The following is a 12,948-nucleotide window of genomic DNA, read 5'->3' on the forward strand; positions in this document are numbered from 1 at the left end:
CCCTTTTCATCACAGACCTTCTGCTTCTCCACCTCTCCCCCTTTCTTTGCATCTCAAAACCAGCTTCCGTAACTTTTCCCAATTCTGATGAAAGGTCATTAACCCAAAAGATAAACTGCTACCTGATTTGCTGAGTACTTCCAGCATTTTTAATTTCAGCACCCTTGGTAGTTTGCTTTTGTATAATAAGATGAAGCTTAAGCTGTAGTGAGTGTACATCAGGATACCATAAACGTCCCATAAAAGATTTTAACAGATTAACCAGTGTAGAATTTATAAGAAAAGCAGTACACAAACTCAATACCCACAACCACTTTGATTCACTATCTGAGAAAACCTATTTTGAGTCTTGGCTGGGTGTATCATCCTGTGTGAACTAGTCCTCTCTAAACCAAAGTAACAGCATAAGCTAGGCCACACTCACAACAGTCACAGACAACACAACCACTTACAAGGTTTCATCTTACTCTGCTGGAATGTTTGTGGGTTCAGTCCAGATGTGCTCATCTTTCGCTGCCCAAAAGGGTCAGTGTTCACAGTTGGTAGTGCAAGTCCACCAGTTCCCATGCCAGTCAAACTCCCTGTGCCCAAACTTCCTGTAGGTATAAAATCAAGTAATGTTTCCCATCAAATCTTTGGTGCTTTTATCCTTATCCTTAAGGAAGTTAAACACACAAGGCTGCAAGCATGACATGAATTAGAGTTATTTCTTTTGAAAACATCATCAGAATCAGTTTGATAGTGTAGAATTCTCTTCACCTCCCTTTTGAGTACAATCCCCATGGCTAAAACAATATCTTTCAAATTGACTGTCTGGGTGTTTACATCCCAGGACACCATGCAAATCAGCTGACAAACTTAGAACAAGCAAAGCTCTTCAGTGATCTTCTCACCTCAGTGGGATACATCTCCATAGGGAGGATTGTGAATCATATACTGTTTTCACATTCATCCTAGAAGATTATGAGAGACCAAGTAATCTTAGCCAATTAATAGTTTGTGGCGCCAACCTTGAAGCAAAATACCATGGCAAATTTTTAAAACTGGGTTTGTTCTCCAGGGAGTCTGCTTGTCAACCAACGATATTTTTCCTCCCCCCCCCCCCCCAAGAGATTCTGTAGATCTATAACGTATTATTCTTTCGATACACACCGCAAATGACACGCAGAGGGAAGAAATTCATCCCCTGCCCTAATTAACAAATGCTTCAATCAAATCAAAATTTAGAAGCAGAGTTCTTGCACATTACTAAATTGCACATTTAACATATAGAACAGAGGACTACTTCCTAACTGTGGGTAGAGCAAAGTCAATGACAGAATTTGCAGAGCTTAAATTACTTCTTTTTGATAGTTCACTGGCCAATAAGGGAGAGATTATTGAACCAACCACTCCCAGGACAGCAGTCCGAGAAGTTCCTGAGAGTCTATCAAGGACGTAGGTTTACAGATAAAGGCTCACGTTTTCTGAAGAGGAAGATGCACTATAACTGCACAATGAAAGTTTGGGGTGGGGGGTTTATTTAATCCAAACAATGACAACAAACTTAATCTGGGATGATTCCATTGTTCAAATAGTGTCATACAGACGTAGTATAATGTTAAAGGTGCAGGACCTCTTAAATTTTCTTCAGTCATGAACAGGAGACATTGGTACTGTAGCTTCCACCTGTATCAAGGCCCAGGTTGAAACAGGGACATCATTTAACCTATTTTTACATGCAATCAGAGCACTTTAGTGATGTATTTATCCATGATTGGCATGACCCATACACATTATGGATAAAGATATATTAGGCATCAGAGAATTGCAGTGCACACTTGCAATGGCGTGGTTGATCATAGGTCTTCAAAAACACTCTCAAGGTCTTATCACATTTCAATATTTCTCTGAATTTGCTGGCATTATAACATGTTCCTGCTCCTACAAAATCAGTGGGTTCTTTTTGGTTATTCCTACATCCTTCAGAAACCAGAGCTATATGGAGACCTGGGAGTGCATCAATAACCTCCAAAAATTCTCTTAAATGTCGAGCTCAAAGAAATCTGTTAAAAATATATACAAGTAAAACAAACAAAATACAAATTACTACATGCAGTGATAACACTAGATTACACAAACACACTTGGCCTCTTGAGCCTGCTCCACCATTCAATTAAAACCATGGCTGATTTGAATGCAACCTTAACTTCCCCACATTAACATTTCACCTCCTTATTTATCAAGAATCTGTCTACCCTTGTTGCAAATATATTTTAAAAGTTCTCTTCCTCAAAGGATAATGTAAACAGAGTTCTAGAGATTCTCTTGGTTAAAAACTCTACCTCATCTGTTGTGCTAACTCATTTTTTTTTAAACAGGGGAGCCAAACGGAGTATGATGATACATCGAGTAATAAATTTATGTACATGGGGCATGAAGATAATAAGCCCATTCTCTACACATTCCTTAAATTACTACTTTCCAGAAACTCAGATTTAAATCTTTTGCATTCTCCTTTCCCAGTTTTTAAATAATCACCTTCAAAACAACTTGGCATTCAACAGCCAAAACCCATTATAAAATCATGTCATTTCAGCAATTCAGAAGACAGAGCAATGAATTGCAGGGTATGGAATTAACACACCATTCTTTTGCTTGTAGAACTCAGAAATAAACACAGGCCAGACTGATAGGTGAAAGGAACTGAAAAGTCCTTGGTGAAACTTAAACCATCTCAATATAGCTACCATTAAGCCTGATATTCATTGCACACATCTAGAAATACAGCAGCTAGTTTGGCAGATGGTGTTGGAAGTTGTTTCAGAGCAGGAACTTCAAAACTGCATGATCCACAACAAACTACAGCTAGCTCAAATGGATAGCAAAAAAGTACAAAACCAAGTCCTATTCCCAGTACTGCCCTCCTACCTTTATTAGCTATAAAAAGTCAAAAAAGGAAATTAAAAATTATTGAAAACACTAGCCAAGTTAATACTGTATAGGCAATAAACATTACTTTGAAAAGGAGGGAAGTGATCCACAAAGTAATGCTTAAAAGTTTAAAAAAATCAAGTAGTTAAAACAGAATACATGAAAGAGCAACTAGCAATAGATAAAGTTAGCTGGTTAGCCATATTTCTATAGTAAACTGGAAGTTAGTAGAGATTTAGTCATTGCATGACAGAAACCAGTGATATACCTCAATGCTTTTAAGAATTTAGGCTTGAGAGAACTCAATTCCACTTCATTTATACAGGAGTGGAAAGGTATTATGTCATAATATGCTTAAATAAAAACACTACTGAAAAGTCACTCATTGCAATATTATAATTTATCCTTAACCAAACCAAAGCTGATTAATGTGGAGACAGGCAAGTTACCACCACCTGGGTAAGCGATACAAATGAAATTACATTTGACCACGGTCACCGTAGGGTCACCATTTCTAACCTGGTAGTTGGGATGGAAGAGCGCCGATACCACTGAAGGGAGTTGTCTGGTTTGGTGTTGAGAGTGGAGGAAAGGCTTTCGCTGGTGATTGAGGGGTATTGAATGCAGAACTCAGGTTAGTTGTGAAACCCTGCATACTCGGAGTGAGGGATGCAGCTGATCCACCAATTGTCAACGAAGCCATGCCTGACAAAGGATCGATCTATAAAATGGACCGAAGTGGGAGACTGTATCAGAATCAGAGAAAATAATTAAAATTTAAACATTCTTGTATTACATTTAGCTACCAAAATCCTTTATAAAACAACCCATTGATAAATTGTAAACTTAATGTAAACTTGTCCATAAGTAGAGAACAGTAACAGATACAATTCTTCCTGAGAGCATACTTTTCCTAAAAATATTACTGAGAACAGCTTAAGGCAAGGCTATATATATTTGAAACAAGTTTTAACTTAATACTGTTGGCAAACACACAAAATGCATTCAGCTCTGATTAACAACGCTATCCAAAATTTAAATGCCTCTTTTCCACAAACATTACCTTACTTTCTGCAAAGCTACTAATTTCATCCCTCCCCTGCTTCAGCCATAAAATGGAAAACATCAGAACAAGCAGTAACTTTTGACACACTCGGCTGCAGTTTGCATAAGTTTGCCTCCACCTATTTTTTTCCCTTCCTCATTCCAAGTTTCTTCTTCCTTTACTATCTCTGCTGAAAGAACCACCTCCTCTCCACATATTTCAACTACTAACTCCTTTCCCAGAGAGCCAGATTTGGGGTGTGGGGCTCAAGTTGGCCCTCCATAATAAATTGATCCACAATGATGGCGAAGTTTTTGGACCAGTGCAAGCTTCTCCTCTATTATTAGGCTGAATAACAATCTTATTCATGAAAAGCCAAGATTCAAATGAAACCAACAGAGTTAGGGAATATGAAATTTGGGTCATAAGCTACAACCAGCATTTCATGGAAAGAAGCAAGCTGTAACACCTACACTGGGCCAGACAGAGATTCCAGTAATCTTCACACTGTCTTCAGAATTGACATGACAAGCTAATAAACATACAGGCCAGAGAAAAACTCGAGGCCCAGGTTAGAAGACAGCTTTCAAGATTTCCTTCTCTCTTGGAGATCAACTACCTGAGAGGAATCCAGGGAAGTGGAGGTATGCTATACAAAACTGCATCAATTAATAATGATATGCTCCCAATTCAGTGCATGATACCAGAATTATGAAATGCATTTTGTGGGTACAATTTATTGGATTTAACCTTAAAATCAGAGGCAATATAATATCTGTAGTATTTGTCTTAAGCAATGGAGTACAGCAAAAAAATACAAAGACTCAAATCTTCATGAAAGTAAAACAAAGTGTGGGGATTATTTAATATACATACTCATGCACCACAGGCAACATCTACAGAAAAGGGAAAGCAGGGTTAACATTTTAGAACTGATGATCAATCTTTCATCCCACTTTCTGCTGCTGTTGCTTGGTTTGCTGAGTTTCTAAAATTTTCAGGTTTTCATCTCAATTTCAAAATGTTGCATTTAATAGGGCTAAATGCAGAACATAAGAACATTTCTCCATTTTAAAAATATCACAAGAATATTTGTTGAATGTATAGTTGGATAGTGAATGGATGAGTAATATGGCTGTAAATTCAGACAACAGAAAATCACTTCTGATTACTGCTTTGTAGCATTTCAAGGCAGAACTTAAATTACCAGTCACCTGTAAAACTAAAAGTGAAACTTTGCCTTGAATATGCATTTCAAACAACTATCAGTTACAGTGCAGATTTTCATTTTAACCCAGAAGTTTATATGATAAGGTAATATATCAATAAGATAACAGCCAAATAAACATTAAACCTGAAATTGTTACCACATGCTATGTTTTTGTTTCAAACTCTCAATGTAATTTGAGCCATTTTCCAAATGTTAAAATCCTCCCTCTTTTAAAAAAAAATTGGTCAAAGTTGCATAAAACAATGACTTAAAATCAGAAACCGGACAATCTTGTCCACTTAACTGTTTTTACCTGTACAGGTGACATGGTTTCTATACTGCTGGTACTAGGTGCGCGGACCTTGGGCATTACTCCTGGAGGTGGCTGGCGGGCTTTGTTCATGACATTGCCACAGTTAGCCACCATTGTGAGAATAGTCTCCGATAGCTCCTGTGACACACTCCTGAGAGGGAAAGGAATTGCAACATCATTGCATGCAAGGAATCGCCAACAACAAAACAAGAACAATGATGGCACCCAGAGTTATGAGGTGTCTTACCATTTGCAATATTTCCATCATGCAAAATAATAAAGTCAATATTTACAGAATATGATTGAAATATCTATAAAAGTTTAAGCCGAAAACTAGTTGACCAGGCTGGACACAGGTCAAACACCAAGAAATGCAAACCTATAGCTTGTTTCCTCCTTCCATTAGAGAGGTATTATGAAGCACGTTGGATGTTTTTGCAGCCCAGAACTTTTTTGCCTCAACCTCTTTCTTTAAAACATAAATCTTAAGCGTTCACTCACTTAAACATATTCCCTGAAAATAAACCAACCCCATTTTCCACTCCCCCTCTGGCCCACCCCAGTTACCACTCACCCACCACTCCCCAGTTTAAAGCCCATCTACAGCATGATTCATCCAGTTCAACAGATCACCGCCACCTAGCTAGTTAACAAGAGCCTGCACCAAAGGAACAGCTTGCCCTATTAAGCAGAGAAAGTGCTAGAAAAGCAACTTCTCACACTTTTATGTTTATGCTCAGTATTATTTGTTATTCTATATCAAAGCTCTTTTAAAACAATTTAGAAATGAAATTACAGACTGCAAGTTCACAACCTTAACTTCAAGAATAATCAAACTTTTAAAAGCTACCTTCTTGTATTTCAGCATTCTTGTTGCCAAAATAACAGAGGGAAGCACAGCACCAAACATAACCTACTTTCCTCCTATTGAGCTTCGCTGGGAATACAGCCAACCACTTTGGATATAGATTTCCTATTTTATAATGCATCAGTGGATCACAAATAATTAGCACTTAATGACATGTGGCACTTGTAAAAAGGGCAACCTATTTTAATTTCCAAAATAAAATTATGTTTCCTTACCCTGCACAAGCCTGTAGGCAAGCCAACATTGTAGCCAGCGTTTCTGGAGGAAGCTGAGCACTCTTGGGTTGTTCCTTTTCAGGAGCCAGTCCACCCATGATGGAAGGACACCGTCTTTTTAGGAACGTAACACATGCCTGGATAAATGGTTCCTGTCAAAATAAAAACTCAGCTGACTTTGACATCTTATTCCAAATAGCAACACTGGGCTAAGGAGGAAAAAAACAAATGAAAGAAACTGACCACCACAACAAACCACATCTTTTCACAATCATTTTTACTTTAGTTACAAGGATGATTTAAGACAATTCGGTCTAAGGATACATCTTCTGCTGAGAGTCACCCAGTATACATAAGGGTGGTGCATTAAAATGAATGGAAGAAATCCGCTGCCAGAAGAATAGCAAGCAGAACCTTGCATTTAGTTTGCTAGGGTAGCTGTATTTTAGTCTTTCTATTTGTAACAATATTTTTAAACAACTTATAAGAAATATCCAAAGTGATTTTGACGAGTTGTCACAAACAGTTAATAAGACGGACAGCTTTGCTGGCCGTATGCCTTGAGGAAGAGCCTCACCAGCTATCACAGCCTTTCTTTTTCAATCTTTTTTATTAGTAGTTTCCAAATTAATACAGATTAATATATAACATCGATGTCTGTATATGTAATACAAAGAGATCAGGAGAACAATCGTAGCATAGATAATCAAAGGGAGCAATAAAATAGAAAAAAAAGTCTGTAGATCCCACGATCTCTTAGTAAATGAATATAATATAAAAGGAAAGAAAAAGATTTATTATGTATATAAAAGAAAAGAAAGAAAACCCCCCAGATCAATAAGAAAAATTATAAACAATATATCAAACTAAACTAAACAGAAAAATTTCAAAAAGAAAAAAACTGGACTGAAATTTCTCAGTAGAAACAGAGCAATATTATGTCGTCAACTCCATTCCTCTAAATTGGAAAGTTATCGAAAAGGGATCTATATCATGTGAAAATATTGAATAAATGGACTCCAAATATCTTCAAATTTAAGCGAAAGATCAGCAGTACCACTCCTAATTTTTTCCAATTTTAAACATGATATAGTTTGAGAGAACCATTGAAAAGTAGTAGTGGGTATCGGATCCTTCCATTTAAGAAAAATGGATCGTTTGGCCGTTAACGTAACAAAGGCAATCATATGGTAAGCGGAAGCAGATAGATGGCTAGACTCTATCCTTGGTAGTCCAAAAATTGCAGTGATAGGGTGAATTGTAAATCAATATTCAATACAGTTGAGATAATGTTAAAAATGTCTTTCCAATATTTTTCCAAAAGAGGACAGGACCAAAACATGTGTGTCAAAGAAGCCACATTCGACTTACATCTGTCACATACAGGATTTATGTGGTGGTAAAAAATGGCTAGCTTATCTTTTGACATATGGGTTCTGTGAACTACCTTAAACTGTATCAAAGAGTGTCTGGCACACATTGAAGATGTATTAACTAAATGAAGAAGTTTCTTCCATGTCTCTGTAGGTAGAGCTGTCTGGAGTTCACTTTCCCATTCATTCTTAATTTTGTCCAGTGATTCTGGACGTATTTTCATAATTAAATCATAGATTATTGCTGTCAAGCCCTTCCAATAAGATATTAAGACCTAAAATTTTTTCTGTAATTTCAGTTTTGTAAGGAAGCCTTTCTGTGAACAAAGTTTGCTGGTTGCACTGAAGTGGGCTTTACACTGCATTGTGCCATGCAAATGCACTGTGATTGTGCCCACGGCTCAGCTGGAAGAAACACAATGGATCAAGGACAGGGATCAGTCATTTAAAGACGGTGCTTCCTTCTCCATTCTGTTGTTTCACACCATCTCACCACCAACCTAAAAACACTCCAACCACTTATGTCTTTTTGAACTCTCGTGCAACCCTGAGATTCAAATGTACTGAATTACAGAGCAGTTAACAGATTCCACAAGCTTTTTCTTGTGAAACACTACAAGCGCTATATCATTGCAGTCTGTTCACGTGCCATCTGATCAAGATGGTAAACAGAAATACTTCCTTCCATGACTTTGCCAAAGCCATTTCTAATCCAGCTAGAAGGTACACCACAGAAGACACCTTTACAACTTGGCAGGAAATGCAATGTGGCAGTGTTTTATGAAATTTGTTTAAAACTGATATCTGGATTAACCATGGCAAACACTCAGCCATGTGCAAAAGACACTTATTCAGATGCAATTTTATTTTTGTTCAGCAGCATGCTATTGTGCATGAGAAAATTATACAAGTTTAGCCCATAATTATCAGCAAATTGAAATCAAATGGCTTTTGTTGAACCATTTCACTGTGTATTGAAATTTGCAGTAAATTTCAAGTATACAAATTAAAATTTAATAAAAATTGCTCAATTCACAGTATAACCTCAGACTGAATGGCTCACCATAACATTAAAATTATAAAGTTTAACATTACTATCTTACCCCATGCTCACGGATTTTATCAGTCAACCACTTATCAAGTTTGAGGTATTCTCGGCGAGATGCAAGTGCAGCAAGGTCAATAACAAAGGCAAACGGAGTACCATTTAGCAGCATAGACAAGGCCTGTACAGAAAAAGACAGACAATCATACACTTGCATTCTAATTTAGCTCCAAAGTCAAGGATTTTCAAACTTCTCCAGCCTCAAATCAACAGTTTATAAAGATGTTAAATGCTTAGTCCCCGAGTCTGATGGAGCTACATTTTGGACATTCTCGAATCACACCCTGACGAACAAGTTATTTATCCCCTCACTTCTATTCCACCATTCAAGAGACCATAACCAATCAGTATTTTAACCACACACCTGCCTCTGCCCTGGCAAAAACTCAACCTATTTTTCAAAAGAATATCTACCTACCTCCATTGTACTAGCCTCCACAATGCTCTGGGGTAGAGAATTCCATAGATTCACAACCGTTTGAGAAGAAATTCCAACACCTCAGTTTTAAATGACTGCCCCCTTATCTTGTAAATATGTCTCTTGTAAGATTCTCCCACTCGTAGAAACATCTCAACATCTATCGTGTCAAGTACTCCTAGAATCTGATGTTTCAATAAGATCACTATTCTTCCAAACTCTAAGAACGTAGGTTTAAGCTTTTTTGGCAATTAGTGACCGGACAATCCTTCTCATCCCAGGAATATGCACAGTGCATCTCTTCTGGACTGCCTCCATTGCTGGTATATCCTTTATTAAACAAGGGGACCTAAACCGTACACAGTGCTCTAAGTACAGCCTCAACAACACCCTGTATAAGTGTAAAAATACTTCTCTATATTTAAAACTCCAAACGGCCACCCCCCCCACCCCCACAAACAATAAAGACCAATATATATATTTGCCTTAATTACTTCCTGCACCTGCCAACTTTGTGCTATTCATGTATCTGTTTTGAGAATAGTCTACTTTTTGATCCTTCCTACATGAACTCTCACTTAGACTCCATTTGCCAAAATTTAGCCCACTCACAGCTTTGTGGGCCGAAAGGCCTGAATTGTGCTGTAGTTTTTCTACGTTCATGCAACCTGCATATATTCCCTTGCAGAGACTCATTACTGCACCCTCCCACCTATTTGTGTTGTCAGGAAACTTCAATACGTGCACTCTGCCCCCTCCTCTGAGTCATTAACATAGAAAGTAAATAATTGAGAGCTAAGACAGAACTTCTAATTATATCTTTTCAGCGTGAAAAAGATCCGTTTATTCCAATTGTCCATCTTCTCTCTTCAATCTATGTTAATGCACTTCCCCAAAGACCACAAGGACCCACACCCTATTGAATACCTTCTGCAAATCCAAATACACTACTTTCACATATTCCCCTCTATTGACCCTGCTTGTTAAATCCTCAAAGAACCTTGGCAAAGTTATCCAACATGATTTCCCTTTCATGAAACCACGATGACTTGATTTGATTACATTACATTAAGCTTTTCTAAATGACTAGGTATTTCTTCCTTGATTATAGATTCCAGTAACAGGCATTAAGCTAACTAGTCTATGGTTTCCTGATTGTCGTTTTCTCTTGAATAAGGGCGTCACAATCACAGTTTTCCAATCTGCTGGCATCCACAGAATTTAGCAATTTTTTTTAAACTTCAACATAATAGCTCCACTATCTATGCAGCCCCTTCAAAACCTTTGCACATAGGCCATCAGATTCTGGTGACTTGTCTGTCCTTAATATCATTAGCTTTACAACAAGGTGTCCCTTCTGGAATCTTACAAGTTCTCCTCTCCAATTTGAAACCAGTCCATCCATTACCCTTGGATCACTTGCAGCATTCTCCACTGTGAAGACTGGTGCAAGGTGTTGGCTTAAATTATCAGTAGCCTTCTCGTCTCCCATTATTAATTCCCCGATAACACTCCAGCAGTTCCACACTTACCTTAGTTACACTCTTTTTTTTAATATATATGTCCATAGAAACTAGTGCTATTTTGTTGTTAGTTTCTCTCAATTTTTTCCCTCCATTTTTTTAATCCTCCACTTCCAATTCCTGAAAAATTTCCAGTCCTCTTTTGTCACTTATAATGCCTTTGTTTTTGATTCTGCCTGCTTGAGGCTTTGTTTCTCAACCCTTGGTACATGACATGGAGTCCCTAGGTTACGACAGAGTTCCATTCCTGAGAACTGTTCGTAACTCAAGCCATTAAGTTGGAAATGAACAAAAATTGTGTGGGAGAGGAACAAACAGCTGTGATAGGAGAGTGAGCAGGCGCGGGAAAAGCACCACCAGCCAGCTCCTCTGACTCTGAGTGAGCAAGTTTGCTCAGCACTCTGCTCATCCCAGCTTCCAATTGTTGCACCTGGGGAGGGGGCTTGAGGGGAGAAAAGGGATGCTGAAATGCCCTGCTCCCACCTGGCAGAAGATGCCTGCCGCATCCGGCAAATCCATCCCCATCCAGCCCACCAGTCTCCCAAATGATTGTTTGTATGGATGGAGTGCCCATAAGTCAGGCGTTTGTACACGGGGAGGACCTAAAGCCTCTTTATCTCAAGTGGAGCTGGGGGAAGATCGTGGTTGCAGGGGGGAGAGGGATGAAGTCAAAAACGCTCATGTTAAGCAGTCTCGGCTGAGGGAAATGTAGAACAGTACCCAAGCAAGGAGTAAATATGTTTAAAAGGCACAAGGATTTTTGAATATATGGAACTTCCTTGCGTCTTGAATGCAAAACTTAATTTCAAAGTTGGATTGACACAGCAGAACAAGGTGTTTTATTAGTAATTTCCAGGATTCAGATACCATTGACAAGGCCCACATTTAATGCTTATCCTAATTACTTGACAACATATTGTTGAACCAATTTCTTGAACTGCTGCAGTTCTTCACAAGGTTACTCCCACAGTTCATCTCAATAGGTGCTCCAGGATTTAGATCCAGCAACATCGGAACAATGAAATTATCTCCAAGTCACGACAGTATGCAGGTAGGAGGAGAACTTGCATGTGGTGGCTTTCTAATTCACCCACTTCCCTTATTCTGCCTGGTAAAGTTTATGGGTTTGGGAGATGTGGAAAAAGCCTTGCATGTTGCTGCAGTAGATCTTGTAGGGCTGTATGATGGAGAGATTTTAAGTTAAGGGTGGTGGATGGGGTGCCATTCAAGCAGGCTGCCTTGCCCTGGATCCTTGAGTGTGGTTGGTGCCACACTTATCCAGATAAGTGGAGAGAAGTCCACCACACTCCCAACTACTGCCTTGTAATGGTGGAAAGATGCGTCAGGAGATGAGCAAGTCACTTGAAGCAGGTCACCTGGTACCTGACCTGTTGTTTTAGTGTCAATATTTATGGACTTGGTGCAGTTAAGTTTTTGGTTCATTATGAACCTCAAACCACTCCACCCACACCCCCCCAGGCCCCCCACCACCATACCCTAGCCACCCTGAATGCTAATGATAGGGTGAAACCAAAAAGGGACTGAATGATACAGAAGCTGATCTATTTGTAAGAGACACAAACAAAAGGAGATGAATGAGAACAAAGAGAAAAAACATTGCAAGGCAGTAACAAAACACTACAGTGTTTGTTATTTCCAGTTGTTTTTTTCCTTGCTTTCCAACTATTGTAGCGTCATGCATCACACAACACCAGACATTGTTTTTTCACCCTCTCCTCATTCATCCCCTTCTAGTTACACCTCCAGACAGATCTTGGTATGCCGATTCATGGCAAGCCCATCTAAGTCAAACAACACTAAAAGATCTCTACAAATCTGCACCCACACAAAATTCAGACAGGCCAGCATGCATGAAACGGAAGCATAATAAATTTGAATTGCCTTAGCTTAAGAGAAATGGGCCAGAGGCTCAGGTATGGACATCCCACCAATGTACTAAACAAG

At 38.6% G+C, this 12,948-nt stretch overlaps 1 protein-coding gene across 4 annotated transcripts in view; it reads right to left on the reverse strand.

Moving 5' to 3' along the window:
- cnot1 (CCR4-NOT transcription complex, subunit 1) overlaps nt 1-12,948 on the reverse strand; it is a 156,652-nt gene that overhangs the window by 86,261 nt on the left and 57,443 nt on the right. For 3 of the 4 annotated variants that reach the window (XM_052028159.1, XM_052028160.1, XM_052028162.1), the window contains 5 exons: nt 9,041-9,163; nt 6,565-6,716; nt 5,482-5,632; nt 3,433-3,634; nt 453-596 (listed from right to left, as the gene is read on the reverse strand). In XM_052028159.1, coding sequence (XP_051884119.1) covers nt 453-596; nt 3,433-3,634; nt 5,482-5,632; nt 6,565-6,716; nt 9,041-9,163 — 772 coding nt within the window. The remainder of the gene's footprint in view (nt 1-452; nt 597-3,432; nt 3,635-5,481; nt 5,633-6,564; nt 6,717-9,040; nt 9,164-12,948) is intronic. The other variant, XM_052028161.1, reaches the window with a different exon arrangement.

Source organism: Pristis pectinata, chromosome 13 (genome assembly GCF_009764475.1).
Source record: "Pristis pectinata isolate sPriPec2 chromosome 13, sPriPec2.1.pri, whole genome shotgun sequence".
Classification (NCBI taxonomy): domain Eukaryota; kingdom Metazoa; phylum Chordata; class Chondrichthyes; order Rhinopristiformes; family Pristidae; genus Pristis; species Pristis pectinata.